Source organism: Agaricus bisporus (genome assembly GCF_000300575.1).
Source record: "Agaricus bisporus var. bisporus H97 unplaced genomic scaffold AGABI2scaffold_4, whole genome shotgun sequence".
NCBI classification, from domain to species: Eukaryota; Fungi; Basidiomycota; class Agaricomycetes; order Agaricales; family Agaricaceae; genus Agaricus; species Agaricus bisporus.
Genome location: NW_006267367.1, coordinates 1,197,293 through 1,216,002, shown reverse-complemented (window position 1 = coordinate 1,216,002; position 18,710 = coordinate 1,197,293). Strand labels below are relative to the sequence as shown.

The following is an 18,710-nucleotide window of genomic DNA, read 5'->3' as shown; positions in this document are numbered from 1 at the left end:
ACTTAACAGAGCTGATGGAAGATAACGCAGGTCCGCGGATCCATCCCGACGATCGGGGATATTCTCTCATTTGATGATTGAACAGCTTTAATATCACTACTTTACAGCACCATGGAGTCCCAATGTCAAGCACATAAAAAGCCGATCGGCCTCAATTTTTTGGGCAGGAAGTATGACAGGCGAGTACTGGCGTGGGTGGCTGTTCCCAAGTAAATGACATGATCTATAGTCATACATTACTGATTGAAAGGGGTCAGGGTGAAGCCGACCGCTACTATTTCCACTGAGCCGTGTTTGCGTTTGGAGCCTCGTCTTTCAATCAACCTGGGCCTAAAAGGGGCAATCACATCTTCTGTGAGGTGCTTGTATTGCTAAATACCAAACCTCATTATGATTTTTTTTCTCGACACAGCCCAGAATAGACTTGCAGGAATCCAGTACCTTGCATAGCATAAAATCAAAGAATGTCTAGAACTTGACTGCTTCCTTTGAATCTTCTTCGCGGAACGACCTCTGTTACCTCCTTTCGCACACCAATGCTTCGGGAAACACGAATAGCCGCTCCGCGCGCTCTTAGGTTAGTTAAATAGGTTGTAATCATGATTGTTCACAACTCAAATGCGACTACTTAGCGACCTGGGGGTCGTCAATTCTGCCCACTTTTCTGGATGCGTTAGATTTCGCAGGGACTCAGCATCCTATATCAGGCGGCATCGTCCCCTGACAAATACTGCCTTCATTCGTGTCTTTGACCTAATTTAGCACAGTGACTCTCATGTCAAGACGGAGGTTTGTTACTTGAGCACGGTTGCATAAAATCTAGATTTGGTAAACAGGAACCAATCTGAGGGTAACTATCTGCGATCATTTGGCTCTTTGATGAATGTTCTTCTGATGGTACCCGAATGCCAATCCCAGATGCTTCTGACCAACAAACAGGTCTCGTCAGCACTACCCTGGATTCTCCGCGGCCGATTGATCGTGCGGTTTACTGATTTGAGTGGAGTCAGGATGGAATTTTGTTATCTTCAGGTGACCAAGGACAAGAATAATTAATTAGATTCAAATAAGCGGCAAGATACATGATCAACTCGGAAAATTTACACCGTCGAGTCGAAGCTTCTCCTCTATTCTACGTAGCTTGAGAAGCTAGAATTGACATTGTCCTTATCTTCTTTGGATGAACTCATGTACGTATTCCCGAAAAAATCTTTTTTTAATCATTGCTTCTGTTGCAGAATTCCGCCTCGAGTGTTCCATGGGAATAACCTCGGTTCAGATTAACTTTAGGTTAACTTACCCCGCATTTTCCTTCCATGTAGCCACCCTATGGAGGCGAACTTCCATAGAAAGGTAGGGAGTTCAATGAGACCAATTCTTGTGCGCCTATATTCGAAGGTTCCGAAACGGCCTGCAATGAGCGGGTAGTACTTCAAAGTTGATTTCGGTTTTTTGGCGGAGTTCATGTTTTTCCTCGTGATTCCACCACAATGTGGCCTCCCCAAATAAAAAAAGCTCGGGGTAACGGCTCAGCCTTCCGGCGACAGTCCAACTCCATTAAACGCATGACATTTGACTCGTGTCCAACGGATATGGGCGATTGGATGGGAGATACAGGCCAGTCTCCTCGTAATGTTCACTTTGAGCCCCAAATCTATATTCACACCGAAACGGTCCGCTCTCGAGTCAAGTGAGCTATGAGCTAGCTGGGTATGCGAGATCTGTTTCCCGCTGGGGTATCATAGATATGGCTCAATGGGGCGGAACAGGATAAGTGGCCACCAATTGGGACGTCCTGTATTTTCAGGGTAAATGATGCACCTGCTCGTGCACTACCCGCACGTCAGTAACTCGTCTCCTTCACACGATACTAGTGGGCAATAAAGCGACATTCGAAAAAACCGATCAGGAAAACTAGAAGCGTGCTCACTTCGAGGGTTCACATCACGCGGCGAAAAAATTTTCTATGTCAGTTAACCAAGGAAATGGCCATCATCAAGATCATCTGCCACTCATTGCTGATGGGGTGCATCCCCGACCCCACTTCTCTGCCTGGCACTGTCTGGCCGATATCCCTCTCCTGGTAGGCTAAGTAAGTAAAATTATCCCAGGCACATGCTTTTAGGCTAACCGTCTCTAGGAGCTCAAAGCCCGCCGCCGAGGCGGCCTTTAGCTCATATAACTCAGCGTTTATCCAAATCGACCTGCCATATTTTTTTCCTCGTGCGTTGAATTGAGAAAAATCTAAGCTGTCGACGAATCGAGTGTAAACTTTGAGGTTATTGTCATTATCGCTGTATGAAGGGCGGACTGACCCCGAGATCATTGGAGCGCCCGCTGAAGTATATTGACTCGGCTGTTTAATTCAACTAAGCCTTAGCAAAGACCGTAAAGAGCAACAATCAAATTAATAGTATTGAACCATGCGAGTGTTCTCATCAAACTGAACGTAAAAGACAGTAATCAACCCGTGTATTGCTTTCGAGCGATGCGAAGTACTGTGCTTCTAAGCAACTTCTGCCGCATATCGACCTAAAAAAGGCAATCTTTCCTCCTAATTTGTCAGAAGTGGCTCTTCCAGACACTGACAGGAGGGCAGGGCCGTCACGTTCTACAATCACCGTGGCCCTAAAGGTCTTTTAAAGATGATATGGCTATCAGAGGAACTACCTTCTCCGTTTCTGATAGGTGAGCAGCCTAACGACATCATTTACCTTTGCCTGCTTGAGCAAATCTGCCCTCTGCGCCCGTTGGCGAAGAGCACCACGTCCTCGAGTATCTATATATATATATTGCACGCCAGATATCAATGGCGACCATCAACATGCCAATCAAGTAGATCGCTGGGCTATTTGGATCTCAAGGTGCGCAGTGGGGGGGGGGGGCTTTGGAAAGTGCATCTCAATATACAAGTACTGGATTTGAGGACGTGGAATGCACAACTGGAATGATAAGCATTTTCTTTTCTCCTTTCATCATTTTGAAACGAAAGGTGTAGTAGGAAAACTTTGAATGGAGGATGTCATCAGCAAACAAGTGAATGCCATAATCTGGAGGGGACGTTGGAGAAAACTGGGTGCTTGACGAGAAAGCTGGTCATTGGGGTCGTAATGAACCACGCGGTCCGAAGACACTGTCATCGGTTGACATCTATTATGTATTACCGCTCCGTGCGAGCAGTGTTTCCCGATTCCAGTTGCTGGATGACGTATGTGACGTCATAGTGCGGTTCAGCGGGGCAAGTCGAAAAGGCGTTCATTTTTCCATTCCCCCTTGCTCTTTGCTTCTCCCTCCTCCCACAACCTGCGGCCACCATCTTTTTTTTGCAATGCCGTCAGGTGCCAGTGTTGTCGATGCTATCAAAAGTCCGTCTTCCTCAATCCTTCTGTGGGCCCGAAGGGCCTTTTTCTGCCTTTTCCCCCTTTTTTCTCACTATAATTCTCCTTGCAGACCTTATCCGTAAACCAGTAAACCATGGTCCTCGCTCAGATGATGTCAAAGTCCTTGACAGTCACAACGCACAGCCGGCAGTAGCTCACTCACGTGCTCCGCGTCAACAGGAGCAAGCACAATCTCAACCTCCGAATGGCTCATCTGTAACAGAGAATCCTCAGCCTCAACAGCCCATGAGGTCTCCGCCCGCACATCAACTGGCTCAATCATGGGTAGATGGAGAGCGCGAGGCCAAATCCAAGATGCCGACATACAAGGGACTTGAAGAATTCAAACTGTTAGAAAAGATGGGCGAGTAAGTTGTTTTGAGCACTCAATGACGTGCGCAAATTCTCATTGCACCATATCCCACAGTGGCGCCTTTTCGAATGTCTACCATGCCCTAGAAATTTCAACCAGGAAGAAAGTGGCTGGTTCGTCCTCCCTTTGATCATTGATCCGCCAGAACCCTTATCTTCGGTCCGGATCTAGTCAAAGTGGTCCGCAAGTACGAACTCAACGCCAGCCAGGTCAGTGTCGACTACTTCCAATTCTACTGTCCAACTTTATTCCTGTAATCTGACGACTGATCTTCTACGCTCGTCTGTCACCGTCGCATAGGCCGGTGAAAAGCACTTGAACGAAAAGTTCAAGAAGAAGCCGCGCGTGACAGAGGTGCAGTCGTCTCTTCTTTACTTGTCCATCTTTGGTATTGGATCGGCTCCTGACGATAATATTCCTCACCAGCGTGCAAATATTCTCAAAGGCGTGTGTTATATCTACCTTACGGCTATGTCTTGCTTACAGCCATATAGAAGTCCAGATCATGCGAGGCGTCAATCACACAGGAATTGTTAAACTCTACAACTTTTTCGAGTCCCCGGAACATTATTTTCTCATAATGGAATGTGAGTGCTTGTAAATTAACGTTATCGCTGACTCCTTACTATAACATCAGTGATGGAGGGTGGGGAGCTGTTCCACCAGATAGTCAAGCTTACCTATTTCAGCGAGAACCTTTCACGACACGTTATCCTACAGGTTGCTCATGGGATTAGGCATCTTCACGAAGAGTGCGGCGTCGTGCATCGTGACATCAAGCCTGAAAATTTACTGTTTGAGCGTATCGAAATCGTCCCTTCCAAAAACCCTACTGTCCGCCCTTATGACGAAGAGAAAGAAGACGAGGGAGAATTTATTCCTGGAGTTGGTGGGGGTGGCATTGGCAAAGTCAAAATCGCTGATTTTGGCTTGAGTAAGATTGTTTGGAATGAGGAAACGATGACCCCTTGTGGTACGGTCGGATATACAGCCCCTGAAATAGTCAAGGACGAGCGATATAGCAAAAGTGTTGACATGTGGGCTCTGGGCTGTGTCCTATACACGCTCCTCTGCGGATTCCCTCCCTTTTATGATGAGACCATCAGCGTGCTCACTGAAAAGGTTGCGAGGGGATATTACACCTTTCTGAGTCCCTGGTGGGATGACATTAGCCATAGCGGTAAGTCGATTGCCTATAATCACGCTTTTCTATAAAGACACAAATTTTGCAGCTAAGGATCTCATACAAAATCTTCTCTGTGTGGATCCCTCACGCCGCTACACCATCGATGAATTTTTGGCCCACCCGTGGTGTAATGCTGCCCCTGCTCCCCCGCCACCCCCGACACCTCGTTTGAATGGTGACGTCACATATGGACTGCCGCTCGACTCACCTCTTTTGTCGGCAGCTCGCGGTCGTATTCGCGAGGGTAAGAGTCCTGGTCTCGCCACGCTCAAGGAAGCATTTGACATTACCTACGCTGTCCACCGGATGGAGGAAGAAAATGCCAGAAGACGGAAGTACAATAACCGCGGTGTAGGGGGTTTCCTTAGCAAGCTGAACGAGGACGATGAAGGGGATGAAGAGGAAACTGGGCTAACTGCTCCTGCCCAGCTCCTATTAATTAAAGATGGCCGTGCCGTCCCACGGGATCCGGCCCTTGATTCTCATGGATCAAATCGAAAGAGGCAGGGCAGAGGTAACAAGGATTTTGAGCTCGACATGCGAGGAGCCACCCTCCTTGGACGGCGACACAAGAAGGGGGCCATAGGTGGAAAAAGTCCGCTGTCAGGTCAACCTCTTCAGGCTGAGCATACGCACCCAAACGGGCTCGGAGACGAATATGGCATCTCGATGAAAAATTCTATACGCACATAGATAACTTCTTCTGGTGGGATGATGGCGTGCCACTCGCGCTTCTAAATATTCCGTTTTTTCATGCGAAGGTCGAGGGTACCCTTGGTTCTATCAATACCGCATCGCTCTCACGTATCCTCTCATCATTATCTGGACCCAACTTTCTACACTCTCCCCAAACTCTCCCCAATATCATTTACTTATCTATATCCATCCACTTTTCATCTTCTCGAGTCACAGCACTCATGACTTCTATTCCCTGTACATGTATCGATTGCTTTGAGCGTTATCTCACTGACAGGTGTACTTGTAGTAGTGTATAGCTGAAATTTTGTACGTCGTGCTAATTCCTTTCTTCTTTGCTTACGGTTAGGATAGTCTTGAAAGCCGAACCCACTGCATACATCTGTATACATCGTACTGTCTAATGATGTCCTAATGCCGTTTTCATAGTTGATGTGCTTCCTATGCATAGTAGGGAATTCGCACACCGAGCAACGGTAGTATCTATTCATTGGGTACCGACGGTAATCTTGTACATGAGGTAGTTTCTGCTTAACTTAACCGGCGGGCAAAGGACGAAGAAAAAGATAAATCAAAAACCTCATAGTCGTTCCTGACAACTCTTACATCCCCATTCGATGTTAGTGGGAGATCCGGAATGACCGAGAGATATTGGTGGACATGAATTTTCTGATCCCATTGAAGCTGGACCCTTATCAGCAGGAGAAATAATGCACATGCAGAATTCCCGATACTATGGTAGCAAACTTGATAGATGTCAAGCGTGGGCTTCAATCTTTTTTTCTTTGGTCGATCAAACAGGCGGATCGACGTCGGAACCGAGACAACTTTTCTACATCATGGGGCGAAGCAAAATATGGATGTAAGCGATAGCCACATAACATCAAAAGTAATTTACGACCTGATCAAGAAAAGCAAAGCGTTGGAGTTTGAAGCTTGTTCCTGTACATAAGATGTTCTTCTATCTTCAGAAATCAGATAATTTGACATCAAAAGAGAATAAGGGAAACCCGGGAACATCGAGGGAGTGTGCAGGCACCATCGTTAGGATCGAAAATCTAGGAACTCTCTTTCCGCAAATTTTATTTCCATGAACGGGGCGCTCACACTATTTGGTTAATTGACGGGCATACAGGGAAGATGCCCGAAGGTATTCGTAACGTATCAGACAAATTTTTTTTTGTTCTGTATTGGACGCCCAGTGACAGCTCGGACTCGGAGTCAAGAGGCCCTGGTCGCGGAAGCAGTTCATTGGAGGGAGCAACGCCACAACACATTCTTTCTTTTTTTCCTCGGATGCTCTGATGGAGGGGGGCGTGTCATGATAATGACTGAATAACGATGGGATGATTGTCGGATTGTGAGGTTGGTGATAGTGCTGCTATTCCCTTAGGAAAACGTAACTTAACAAGCGGCAGGTGGGAATTCCGATTTCGGATCGGCGTGGAAGACCGAGCATGACTTGTGTCGGCTCTATGATCGGCTTGGAAAAGTGGACTTTACGGTCAAGATCACTACAAGAGGGAGAACACACGGTTCATCAGGATTTGATAAAATCACAAGCACTTACGACAATCTGATATCATAACAACAAACAACACTGAAAGCACGCTGAAAAATACACGCTAAAAGCGTACTGTTGCCATCAATTGGTCCGTGCACCTTTCGAGTACTATATAAACCTGAAGTCGACATCAAACAATCTTCATACTTACCTTGATGGCACAAGTCCCTTCATGAATCTGGGTTTGTGGATCGTGGATAGCCTCCATAGCACGGCGACCATGTCCTCAGAGGAGGTCTGCGGTCTGTATGGGCTTCGGCTCATGCACCGTCTAAATATTTTCCTGTCCTGCTTCGGCCACTCTGGCTGGGCAGGCTCTTTTTTTATGACGGTTTTTTGTCCTAACCCTAACCCTATTCAGTAGTAGCAGTAGTGTAGTCATACAATAGCTGATCAATAAATGACCTTCCATGTTAAACAAACATTACTTGAACAATAAGTGCTTCGAACTCGAGATACGTTCAGGAATCAAATCCATGACCGTTCAACTCTATGTAAGTCCTATGAACCCATTTTACCGTTCAGCGAAGCGTCTCAAGACTCTTGAAAATATAAATTATTGACCAATAGATTATGGTCAACAACGTCAATACTAGCCCGTAATCATGTATGCGGCGCGAGTCGATGATGTATATAATTCGTCCAGTAACACAAAAGATACGCCTTACTATCTTTCGAAAATTGGATCAGGAACTCAACACCTGATTCTCGCCACTTAATATCCACCCGACGTATGATCGTTTCCTTTCACATCCTTCAACATAACCAAGGTATATTCACTGGATAATGAGGATAACGGAGCCGGTTATTCTCCTCAATTGTCGAGCATCTAACCTGCGGATCATATTCCTCTGTGTTTATTATAATCATTTAGCGACGATGTCCATACCATCAGCCGCTCACGAACGGCACAACGTTGATGAACAATCAGAATGATCGATTGCCGCTGAGAAAACCCCACGTTGTCATCTAAATAGTGCGTTTGCGGAGTATTGGGGGGGACCGAACCTTTGTTATTAACGGAAATAGATATTGCTTAGATTGACTGCGAAGGAAAAGCTGCCCTCCGGTCCACTGAGCGAGCCGAGTCCAAACTCCGCATCCAAATGGGCCGGAAAATTCAACTGAGCTTGAAACTCACCTTTCGAAACTGATTTCACTAAATTGAGTAAAAATTAGTGGAAGTTGAATTTAGTGGGAGCCAAAGGCTAATTTCGCGCACGGGAACCCCCCCACGAGCAATCCGAAGATAATTCAAAAAAAAAGAAGATTCTAGCGGCCGTTATGACCGAGTTGGTGGGGAGGATGACTTGAACCCTTGATGTAATAACGGTTTAAGGGACCAAACGTGAGCGAGCGACATGATCTGTTGTGTGATTCGGGCTCGAGATAGAGAAACGGAGTCAATAAGACCCTGGTTATGTTCCCAGTAAAAAGGTAGATTGGATACAGGTCTGATAGGTACGGGGTAAGTTTGAGCAGAGATGAGGGGACGACGAAAGTTTCCGCGGCTCATAGTCTCGAGATACCAAATTTGGTGAATGGACGTTCACGCCCACGTATTCACGTCATGACAAACTGAGTTCTTCCGTCTTGTCGTACATGTTATATCATAAGTGAAGATCAGCATTTCAGGAGGAATCGGGTTGATGTGACATACTTTCTCTGTGACTGACCAGAACCTAGTATTACTCCACCAACCTTATTGGAGATAGATGGGGTGAAGAATCTAAAGATGATCTTTCCCTTGCGAAAAATATGACCCGTTGAAGCAAACCTAGCGAACGCGCTTAGAACAGGACAATCATGATGGCGAACACATAGAACACCCATATATGTGGGGTTCTCCAAGAGAAGAACCCGAGTCCCGAGCGGCTGCGGGTAATGCGGCAGAAGGGGATGTCGGTAGAGAATACGTCAGGGTGAGAATATCTCTCAGACTGAATTGAAAGGTTCATAATGAGAAGGTGTTTCCTGTCTTGACCAAGATTTCAGGCTCCCCGTACACGGATCGTGTGAGCAGGTTATCTCCGAGCCCTTACATTTGTGAGCATAGACACGCATAGGCCAATAATAGGTGTGGCGGCAGGTGGTATTATCATGAGATTGCTAGTGCGATGCACATGCAGACTAACGAGTCCTGAGAAAGAGCGGATAATGTCAGGAGCGACTGCGCTATCCAAAATTGGGAAGCGTGTTGGCCTCACGTTGTAGAAGATTTCTTTAGCGACAATGTCAGTTTCATCCCAATGAGACACCATATCGATTCTGTGGAAAGAAGTCAATGAAATCGCGAGATGGGGAAGAGGGAAGTCCGAGTACCTTCCTCCTTGACCCAAGTTTTGAGTGACTTGTGTTAGAACGACATATTTACTGTGGTCAGGGATTTGTCAGAAAAAGAATTTGGACCAAAGATCAGACTTGCTAGCCGTGCGATTGTATTTCCACCATACGCTCCTTCACTCGCTCATTTATTTCCTTGTTCCACGCTCTGATGCGATCGTTCTGATCCTTGGGATCAGGCCATACGGTGCCCTGGAATGTCGAGAGCAAGAGTTTTTTCATATAAGTGCGGAGAGACTCTGAGTCAAATTTGGGCCTTGGAGAAGCTGCAGCCGAGCGCGGTGGGGGTGGGGACCGCAGCCCGGTAGGTGAGCGAGCGTAGGAGGACATGGGTGGGTGTGGCGCGGATACCACTATGGACGTTCATGGAGGCGTGTTGTGCCTTGTTTGGCTCCTGCTTGTTGGCTGCCCTTGCCGAGCACATCTGCTGTGGCTCATGTCCTCAATCTCTTTTCATCCTAGTGCCCGCCACAATGCAGTTGGAGAATCACAATACTATTCAGCAGACTTTGATACCAGTGCTTCCTTTACCATGAATCCGCTGTCGTCTCACCCACCACGCGCACCCCGGAATCGTGACGCGCCCATAGAAAAAGAAATAATTTCGGAAGTAGCAACCGTCGAGTCGACGTCAGAAATTGATGAAGAGGAAGATAGCGTGAAGGCCACCGAGCGAAAAATCAGAAGGGAGGAGGTATGGAGAGAGATGGTACTAACGAGCTATGGCCGAGACAAGACTTTTGTAAGAGAGTATACTCTCCACGTCCTTCCCTTCTGAAGCACGACTGGTAACAGAAAATAATCCAATACTCTATACGCGTCTATCTGGTATTTCACGCGCACATCGCAACTAGCAAACTATCGAAAATGTCGAAGCGGACAGGTCGCGGTGCCGAGCTCGTCCAGCGTCTTACATCAACAGCTGCAGGGCTGTCGACAACACGGTATGAAATGGCAGCATGTTTAGGACCAGATGCTAACTCAGGCTGCAGGAAGACACTACTACTGTTTAATTGGCTGCACCCTCTCACGGCTATTATGGCCCAACAGTCTGTACCATTCTCTGCGGAACAGTCAACGGAAGCGACAAAAAAGACACAACGACCGTTCCTACATATGTTACTCTACGCGCCTCCACCAGTGCTGCTGGAGTTGGCCAACGCCATCTCTGATGATATTGCTACTTGGTCAAGACTGGGTCTAGTGGGGAAGAAACTCGGGGAACGCGCTGGACGAATGTCGGACTGGTGCTGGTTCCTCTCTACGCTGGTTGCCCTGGTGGAGAATACTCTCGAACGGGGTGTGATAACAAGCCGACAACAAGAAGGTAGGTGTGGCGCGGCCATGTGTATAATAAATGGCTGGGGTTGACTAACCGATTCAGTGGAAGGGCGTTTGTATAATGAGTCCATGACAGGCGTCACTGCAAAATCAAAAGGAAAATCGACAGAGGATGACGAGAAGGAGCTCGCGCGACTACAGAATAAGGATTTTTGGCTGCAGATTTCTCGAGCGAAGCTGATGATGGATCTGATCTTTGTTTGTGAGTGTCGGGGCAGAAGAAGGCTCGGCAAAAAAAAATTGACCATGGGCATAATAGGTTACGAACTGTTCTATATCAAACGGGCGAGGGATACTGTCAAAGCATTCACAGGGCTCTCTTCGGCAATTCTCAGGTATGTCGTCATTAAAGGGGGAGAATGGTGGTACAAGAAGCTGATCCGCTTAATGATGCACAGTACTATCAAAGCGTATAACGGACACAAGACACGGCTTCTCAAGGCTGCTTTGTCGGGATAGATTATGTATACCTCGTAATTGATGATAATATTAATACCCTTTTCTTCACTGCTTTTTTGCCCGGAACTCGTGCAAGCGGGAAATCTCGCTCTCGAGAGCGTGGATGCGTGCGGAGGATTCTGCAATGTACTTTTGGTGTGCGAGGTTGAGCTGAGTGAGCTCGAGGCCCTGGGGTGGAGGCGTGAGCTTTCTGGACGAGTTGGAGAGATGGGGAGATGCTCACGAGGTAGACGGCTGAGCCCAGGAGAAAGACGGGAATCATCGCGGGGGCCATGTGGGTATACCACTGGGCATGTCGTGACTGGGTGGGGGGGAGCATAATAAGTGACTGACGTGGAGAAAGCAGGCGTGGGAGTTCTGCCTCTTCCCTTCTCTAATGGACGATCTCCACGCTGGCTCTGTGGACGAAAAACCCGGCCACCCCCGCCCGACGCTCCCGCCCGCCCGCGCACCAGCAAACACCCCCTACACCCGCCCCCGCAGCCTGCGCATATCCAAGCTTGCCAGGTCTTGGTTGCCTATCATTCTCTACGCTTTCACCAGCATCGCTTTCGTCGTCGCTTTCACGCTCTACAAGTCTGAGCTCTTCCAATGTGCGTCCCCACCTCTTTGCCGATCTCGCCTATCGCTCACTTTTTTTTTTCCAGTCCTCGATGAACTGTCTTTTTGGCTCCGATCACATGAATACGGCCATGCCATCCTCTTTTTCCTCATTTTCTTGACCACTATTCGTAAGCATTTCTTCTCTTCATTCATCCGGTCCACCAGCTAATCACCTTTTAGCTCCCGTTCCCCTCTACTCTACACTCATTACATTATCAGGATATACCTTTGGTACTTGGACCGGCGCTGCCATCTCTTATTTCTCCGCCCTTTCAGGCGCTCTCTTTGTATTCATAGTCTCCCGTTCTCTCCTTCGCGACTCTATTACCGGATGGCTCGATTATTACCCAACCATCAAACGTGTCGTACGCGCCATCGAAAAGCGTCCCAAACTTCTCTTCCTTATCCGCCTCGCTCCTTATCCCTATAATGTCATGAATTCCCTCCTCGCTGCTTCTCCCAGCCTTACTCTTCATACTTATACTGTTTGCACCGCACTCTCTTTATTCAAGGTCATCATCCATGCAGGCCTTGGCGCTTCTATACATTCTTTCAGGGATTACCATACCCAGTCCGATGCCGAAGAGGATCAAGGCGCAGATATGGCTGCAAGAATGTGGACGGCCGCCGGCATTCTTCTCTGTATCTTGATTCTCGTCTACCTCGCTATCGTCGCCCGAAGAGCCGTCGACCAAGAGCTTGACGATGAACCCAGTGAAGACACAGAAGAGGCTGTGCCTGTGTCGTTGTTGGGTCCCCCACCCTCCGATGATCTCGAGATGGGTCGCTCCATGGCAGAGTCGCCTTTCCGGACACATCATCTGATTTCTGTAGAGGCCCCCTCATGACTGTTCTGCCTCCTTTATGTTTCGCTGTTGATTATGTTCTTGCTTATGACTTAGATCGCCATGGTTCTGGGAGTGCCGTAGTTTGGGTTATTGATATTTTGGTACATACCTTGATGAAAACTGTCCCCCCCAGATATGATCACAATTTAAAAATTGTACTATACATAAAACACTGGCTGCAAAAGAACAAGCGGTCCCGCCTAGTAGCTGGTTTGACTCTCGTGAGATCTTGCGAGGTTCGCGCGTGCAAGGGTCCCGAATTAAGCCCGACTTACGTTTTCCCAAGTGAAGTGGAACTTTGTCAGCTGGCTCTTCACATACGCGCCCGTGCCCATGAAAAAAGCCCGTCTCTAACAGCACTCTCAAATGTTTCTCCAACCTTCCAGATCTTGGGTTGATCGTGGTGTTGACCCTACTGTTGATCGATCTCATATTATCACCTCAATAAGTCATAATCTCCGATCTAGCATAGCTTCGATGATCGCTGGGGGAACGGGAGGGGAGAATTCGGTTTCGGAGGTTCTTCAACATTGTTGTGGAGACTCGTTCTCTCATTGTGTGTTTTGAGGCTATACATATGTTTCCGCATAGCATTATCATCTATTATCATACAAATACAAAAAGGCTCGGTGTCAACGTCGCCGAAGTGGAGCTAATGAGGCCCTTAGGAATGGACACAACAAAGAGATTGGCCAATCAATGAGCATTGAAGGATAGGTATAACAGCTCCAATCCACGGGGCTACTCGCATGTTTACATTGAACCAGCTAACCGTACGTATCGGCGTAGAAATCTACCGTTAACACAACATGGGATATGTTATTGTATTTGTTTGGAGATTGATCATGGACACCATGCGGATTTGAATAATCGAGATACCCACACTCCCAAGTTCAGACAGATATTAAATTTAGCCTCTAGTTGGATTAGTTTTTGTTTACGGTGTTAGCATTTGGACTAGCGTCGGCAAGAAGAAGTCATACCATATGTATAAGCATTTTAACAATATACGCTTTTTCTTTTCTCCCTGGTTTTTTTAGGTTTTTAGTTGCCACTAGTACCTCTCGAGTAAATACCCGTTTTCGCATGTCAATAAACGCGCCCAGGTATTGTGTGTTCCCCCCCTTTTTCTTCTTTTGCACAAAAGACAAAATGCGATGTTACCGCAAAAATGTTATAAACCTTATGTGATTGTCCTCTGTACCGTCATTCATTATCCAATTTCATCATCATCGCGCCGCCTTACGACAAAACAAAAAATTCTTTTTCCTCCTCCCCCCTGGTTCCAAAATTGGAACAACGGAAATGAATGATACGATTTGGAACGGCAAAAGAGGACGTGGATGCGAGGGGGCCCTGGGTAGACTCAACAAAAGAACGAAAAACTCGCCACTCATGCCATCTTTGTTGATGATGATGGGTGAATTGATAAGTCAGTTTATGGAAAACATAGCACATTGCATTGGGGTTTCAACTTTCCCTCATCCTGTTGTCCTGAACAATGGTAACATCATGGTTGTTTTCGCCCGATCAGAATTCTACAACGGAAAATCATAAACATCGATAACAGCAACAACAACAACAACAACAACAATAGTTAACAACTACAACTATGACTAACAACCACAACAACAACAAAGCCAATGAAGCGGCACGTAGTGAATCACACCTACGGAACAAAGCGACCAAACTTCTTTTCAAGTTCATGATCAAGTCCTAGATCTTCTTCTCAGAAGTCCTTCCCTGTGCCAGAGTTTAATTAAAGGGCCAATGACAAAATTTCCCCCCCCCGCCGCTGAGTCAAATATATATAACTCTTCTCACGAGTGTTTCCGTCATCGCCTCCCCTGTAATAACCCTGTAAGAAATACATTCAAACAACTTTTAGATCCAAAAAAAAAAAAAAATATCCCCCATGTGTTAATCAGAAAAAATCATAAGTCATAAGTCTCTCGTGCATCAAACATCACATGCCAAACCGTTCGTACACTAAAAAAGCCCAAAAGAAAATTCTATTCCTTTAGAATGACGTTTTTTTTTTTTCCTCTCTGTTTATTTTCTTTTTTAGACCCGGCTCATCTCTTAACCCCACCCAACAGCACCCATTCCTCCATTACATATCAATAAACCAACCATATGGCAACTCGAAAAAAAAAAAAAAGGTACAAATTCAAAGGCGAAAAAACATCCGTTTTTTTTTTTGTGCTTTATTTAAAAAACCTTTACCATGTGTTACCTACCGAACATACGTTTGCGAGAGACAAAAAAACCTCATAAGACAACGAGCAAACCGGGGCGCGCGGGTAGAAAATTCAGATATTTTTAGCACCAACTTATCCTTCAGGGACGCCGAGTTCACAAGTCAAGCTTTATTATCGCTTATTATCCTCGATGTGAACGCGATTAACGTGGCCGCCCGCAATCGAGGGCAACCAAAATCAAGTTCAATAACTCGACTGATGACAACACCCATCTCGCCTCTCATCATCACATTTCGTAAAAGCTAAAAATTTCTATAGTATGCTAACGCAGGACCCTAACGCTAACACACGTCCGAGTGAACGGGGTTAGTGAGACCCCAGGGAAAAACCCTTGGTGTCATTTACATGACTTTGGTCAGATCCCTTTCTGATGCGTTGACGGACCGTTCATTTCCTGACTGATAATTCAGTTTCGGTGGTAAAAATTGTCTCCGCAGAGCAAAAGAGGTCGCATAAACAAAGATCCATTAATTAAAATTTGATGTGTGGATACAATCGGTCGAATGCACTACAAGTCGCCTTGTTTCTTTTTCATCAAGAGGTTATCACGACAGTTCTTTTTGCAACGGTAAAAAAAAATGTTACACCAAAAATCCCAGAACAACAGAACCAAAAAAAAATAAAAGGTTGAACAATTGAAGTGTATCTATGCAATGTGGTCATGATCAAGACGACTACCAGAACGTGAACCAACAACAAAAGGACAAACGTCTACTATGACAACAAAGACTACTTACTACCCGTTGATGGGACAAAATCAGGTATACAGGGTAAATTGGGGTAACGACATCCGGGTCATTGTAAAAGCGTGACGGATGCAGAGGGGAAATGGTTCCAAGATGGCACAAGGAAAGAAAAAACAGCAGGTTTGGAAAAAAAAAACAAAGCAAGGGGTATCATCCTCCAACAAAAAAGACAACAAGCAATACAAAAGCATGATCAAGGCATCGATCGAATAGCGCAGGAGCAAAAAGAGAAAAGTTTAATACGGTCATAGATAGATCACGGCGGGTCGTAAAAAAAAGCGGACGATGTTTCTATATTTCCCCAGTGGCTTTGTTGTAATGTTGGGGGAGGTGCTCGTTCATTGGAACAAACCCGAAGTCGGGCGAGACTGGTTCCAAACTAGTCAGTAAATTCAGCCAAGTTTGTCACGTCGGTCAAATGGCAACGAGACCAGGTTTGGTTTGGGGAAGGTGACTTACAACGACTGATGTCGGTCTCTCCATTATAATTGTCAGAAACAGGAGGAGTATTCGCCTGAGAGGACGAGGTATGCGAGGCTGCAGATATGGAGGATGTTGAGGTCGAGGGTCGTACGTTCCGGTGACTCCAGCCGTTGGTGTCATTCATCGACTCCATGTTGGACGCATGGTTGACTGCACCCGGTAACGCTGAATACGCGAATTCCGTTTGCGATGGAGTGAAACCATATGGATCGGTTGAAGGGAGTTGAATCATACTCCGCACTCGAGGAATCCCTGAGGACTGATGTTCATCGACTGGCTGGGGAGAACTGGACGACCGTTGTTGCTCCGGGTGTTCGTAAGGGCTAGGATATGGACTCATGGCATGGCTGTGGCGGCGGTCACGACGAACACTAAGGGATCCTGCAGGGTAACTGGATTTTGAGGAATGAGGGCGTGAGGGGGAGCTCGGTCGGTGATGGCTCGAGTTGGGTCGGGCGTAATCATGGTGGAGATCCTCCTGGTAGGGCAGAGATGACATGGAGGCGATGGAGTATCCGGTCGCTGGCCGGCTGTCGGGGGAGACCGACGACGCGCTCTGTTCCTGCATGGGCACGGATGAAAAGGGAGAACCATAAGAAGTATTGATCGTTGGAGTGGGTCGAGAGTATCCACTGCTACTCGGGTTCAATAAGGAAGATAAACTTCCGCCATGGCTGGAGGAATTTCCATTGCTGGATGGGTATGATGCCCAGTTGTTTTGCTCCGAATACGGATATTGAGAGGAGACCATCATCTCGCGATTGCTGTTGGAGTAGGGAGACATGTTGAAACCGCCCGAGCTAGGGGGTTCGTCTATCGGGGTATGGATGGAGTGGGAGGAATGATTGTAAGAGTTTGCGTGTGAGAGATGAGGAGGATCTGAGGGGACAGTGAGCGGGGGTAGGGCGGAGCGATAATTTGCGCCGCTCCAGGCAGCGCCACCCTGATTGAGGGGGGTGAAAGAACCTGGACGCCGAAAAGCCTCGAGCACGGCCCGGAATGGGAGGCGAGGACATCTTGTGAGGAGGACCGTTGGAGGGGACGGAGAGAGGAACGGGGCCCAGGCCGATGGCCGAGCGGGGGGGCGGGATAGGGGGCTGGTCGTGGATGTCGCGCTTGCGGGGCTTGGGAAGGCGCGGGGGGACTCTGCGTTTAAAGTTGGCGACGACTTCGGGCGGGGAGTGGCGGTTGAGGGTCGGGTGTGCTGAGAGATCGATCGGTCAACGGGTCACGCGTCAATGATCGGTTGGGAACACTTACACCAAGTACTCGCGTCGGGGTCATCGATGGCGGGATCAACATTGCGCAGGTTAACCTTGCGCATGAAACCATAGATCTAGACGGTGGGGGGTGAATTAAGGAAGAGAATGGGTGAATGAAAGAAGGCAGACATTTAGTTGCCGGGAGAAGCTCGCGAATCTCGATTGACGATAAATGCTGGGAAGGACATGGAGGGCAAGCTGTTCTGGCCGCTCAACGATGATATGTTCGCCGGCGGGGTCCCAGCGAATCATGTGGTGGTTCTCGGGGCGTTCGAGGAGGCTGTTGAGAGTGGTTAAGCGCGAGGGAGATAAGAGAAAGGGTTGGAGACGTACGCATAGAGCTTGGTGAGAAAGGTCGCCTGGGGCTTGGACTCTGTTTTGGGCGGTTGATGATCAGGATTTGATTTTGTGGGACTGGGAGGGTCGTTGTGGTCGTCGGAACTGGCGTTGCTAGAGTTGGAGTGCTGTGAGGAGACGAGGGAGGGATAGACGATCTGGGAGGCGGGTGCAAAGGGGGAGGGGTGCTGTGAGTCCTGGTGGCGAGAGTAGGAGTAGTGGTGAGGAGAGCGGGCGTGGGTAGGAGGGTACAGATCAGCCATTGGGGAGCGGGGAGAGCCAGACGAAGCCGCTTGGGCTAAGTATGAAAATCGATGCGGTGGAGAAAGGGAGAGTTCCGAACGTACGTAAACCGCGAGCCTGCAAGCCTGGTTGGCCACGCCTCTCTCTCCCCCGTTCTCTCCCTCCCCTCCTTCTCCACTTCCTCACCCAAACACTCGACGACCACCAGCGACCTTCACCACTCCCCTCCACGCCCGCCACTCGCTGTTCACCGCCAGCCACAGTGACCCGCGAGTCATCTCCAGATTCAAAAATAATCCCGCCAAGCATTTGGGTCATATTCTCCGCGACGCTCAATCTCAGATTCGGGGCTCCCATTGGAGATACCCGAGGCGCCGAGGCTGTCACGCGTCACGCTGCTGGATCGGCCCTTTCCGTCCGTTTGCTCGCTGGGTCGTGAACCAGTTCTGCGAGCAGCCCACTCGCCTCGCCTCTGCTGCCGTCACCCGTGCTGTCTGCGCTATCCCCAGCCCTCCTCGCCCCCCTCCGCCGCTCGGCTCTACGTCCTCTGTCACTCGCGCTGCTGATCGCCCTCAGGGCTGCACTC

The 18,710-nt window shown here is 47.9% G+C and overlaps 6 protein-coding genes across 6 annotated transcripts; 4 read left to right on the top strand and 2 right to left on the bottom strand.

The window, feature by feature from the left end:
- The first annotated feature begins 3,299 nt into the window (after positions 1-3,299).
- On the top strand, positions 3,300-5,856 carry AGABI2DRAFT_191944 (hypothetical protein). The gene is made up of 9 exons (XM_006460121.1): positions 3,300-3,365; positions 3,451-3,748; positions 3,808-3,866; positions 3,925-3,962; positions 4,054-4,107; positions 4,183-4,198; positions 4,248-4,340; positions 4,391-4,933; positions 4,986-5,856. Exons 1-9 carry the CDS (start codon positions 3,329-3,331, stop codon positions 5,630-5,632), a joined length of 1,785 nt encoding a protein of 594 aa, XP_006460184.1. The 5' UTR covers positions 3,300-3,328; the 3' UTR covers positions 5,633-5,856.
- Positions 5,857-7,341: 1,485 nt separating this feature from the next.
- AGABI2DRAFT_67446 (hypothetical protein) lies at positions 7,342-7,563 on the top strand (the record flags this gene model as incomplete). The annotated part of the gene is made up of 1 exon (XM_006460120.1): positions 7,342-7,563. A coding segment is annotated over one exon (222 nt), but the record flags the coding sequence as incomplete, so codon positions are not given.
- A 1,296-nt stretch (positions 7,564-8,859) lies between these two features.
- On the bottom strand, positions 8,860-9,881 carry AGABI2DRAFT_191942 (hypothetical protein). The gene is made up of 4 exons (XM_006460119.1): positions 9,625-9,881; positions 9,522-9,572; positions 9,407-9,467; positions 8,860-9,339 (listed from the first exon to the last, which is right to left on the bottom strand). The coding sequence occupies exons 1-4, from the start codon at positions 9,870-9,872 to the stop codon at positions 9,298-9,300; spliced, it is 402 nt and encodes a 133-aa protein (XP_006460182.1). The 5' UTR covers positions 9,873-9,881; the 3' UTR covers positions 8,860-9,297.
- Positions 9,882-9,966: 85 nt separating this feature from the next.
- Positions 9,967-11,659, top strand: AGABI2DRAFT_191941 (hypothetical protein). The gene is made up of 7 exons (XM_006460118.1): positions 9,967-10,284; positions 10,338-10,486; positions 10,535-10,869; positions 10,927-11,085; positions 11,143-11,218; positions 11,282-11,507; positions 11,565-11,659. Exons 1-6 carry the CDS (start codon positions 9,979-9,981, stop codon positions 11,340-11,342), a joined length of 1,086 nt encoding a protein of 361 aa, XP_006460181.1. The 5' UTR covers positions 9,967-9,978; the 3' UTR covers positions 11,343-11,507; positions 11,565-11,659.
- A 59-nt stretch (positions 11,660-11,718) lies between these two features.
- On the top strand, positions 11,719-12,958 carry AGABI2DRAFT_202984 (hypothetical protein; the record flags this gene model as incomplete). Its single annotated transcript, XM_006460117.1, has 3 exons — positions 11,719-11,935; positions 11,990-12,073; positions 12,126-12,958. The coding sequence occupies 3 exons, from the start codon at positions 11,719-11,721 to the stop codon at positions 12,791-12,793; spliced, it is 969 nt and encodes a 322-aa protein (XP_006460180.1). The 3' UTR covers positions 12,794-12,958.
- A 2,650-nt stretch (positions 12,959-15,608) lies between these two features.
- Positions 15,609-18,305, bottom strand: AGABI2DRAFT_191939 (hypothetical protein). Its single transcript, XM_006460116.1, has 7 exons — positions 18,229-18,305; positions 17,879-18,173; positions 17,675-17,825; positions 17,544-17,619; positions 17,275-17,487; positions 16,260-17,249; positions 15,609-16,168 (listed from the first exon to the last, which is right to left on the bottom strand). Exons 2-7 carry the CDS (start codon positions 18,142-18,144, stop codon positions 16,092-16,094), a joined length of 1,773 nt encoding a protein of 590 aa, XP_006460179.1. The 5' UTR covers positions 18,145-18,173; positions 18,229-18,305; the 3' UTR covers positions 15,609-16,091.
- Between the last annotated feature and the right edge of the window lie 405 nt (positions 18,306-18,710).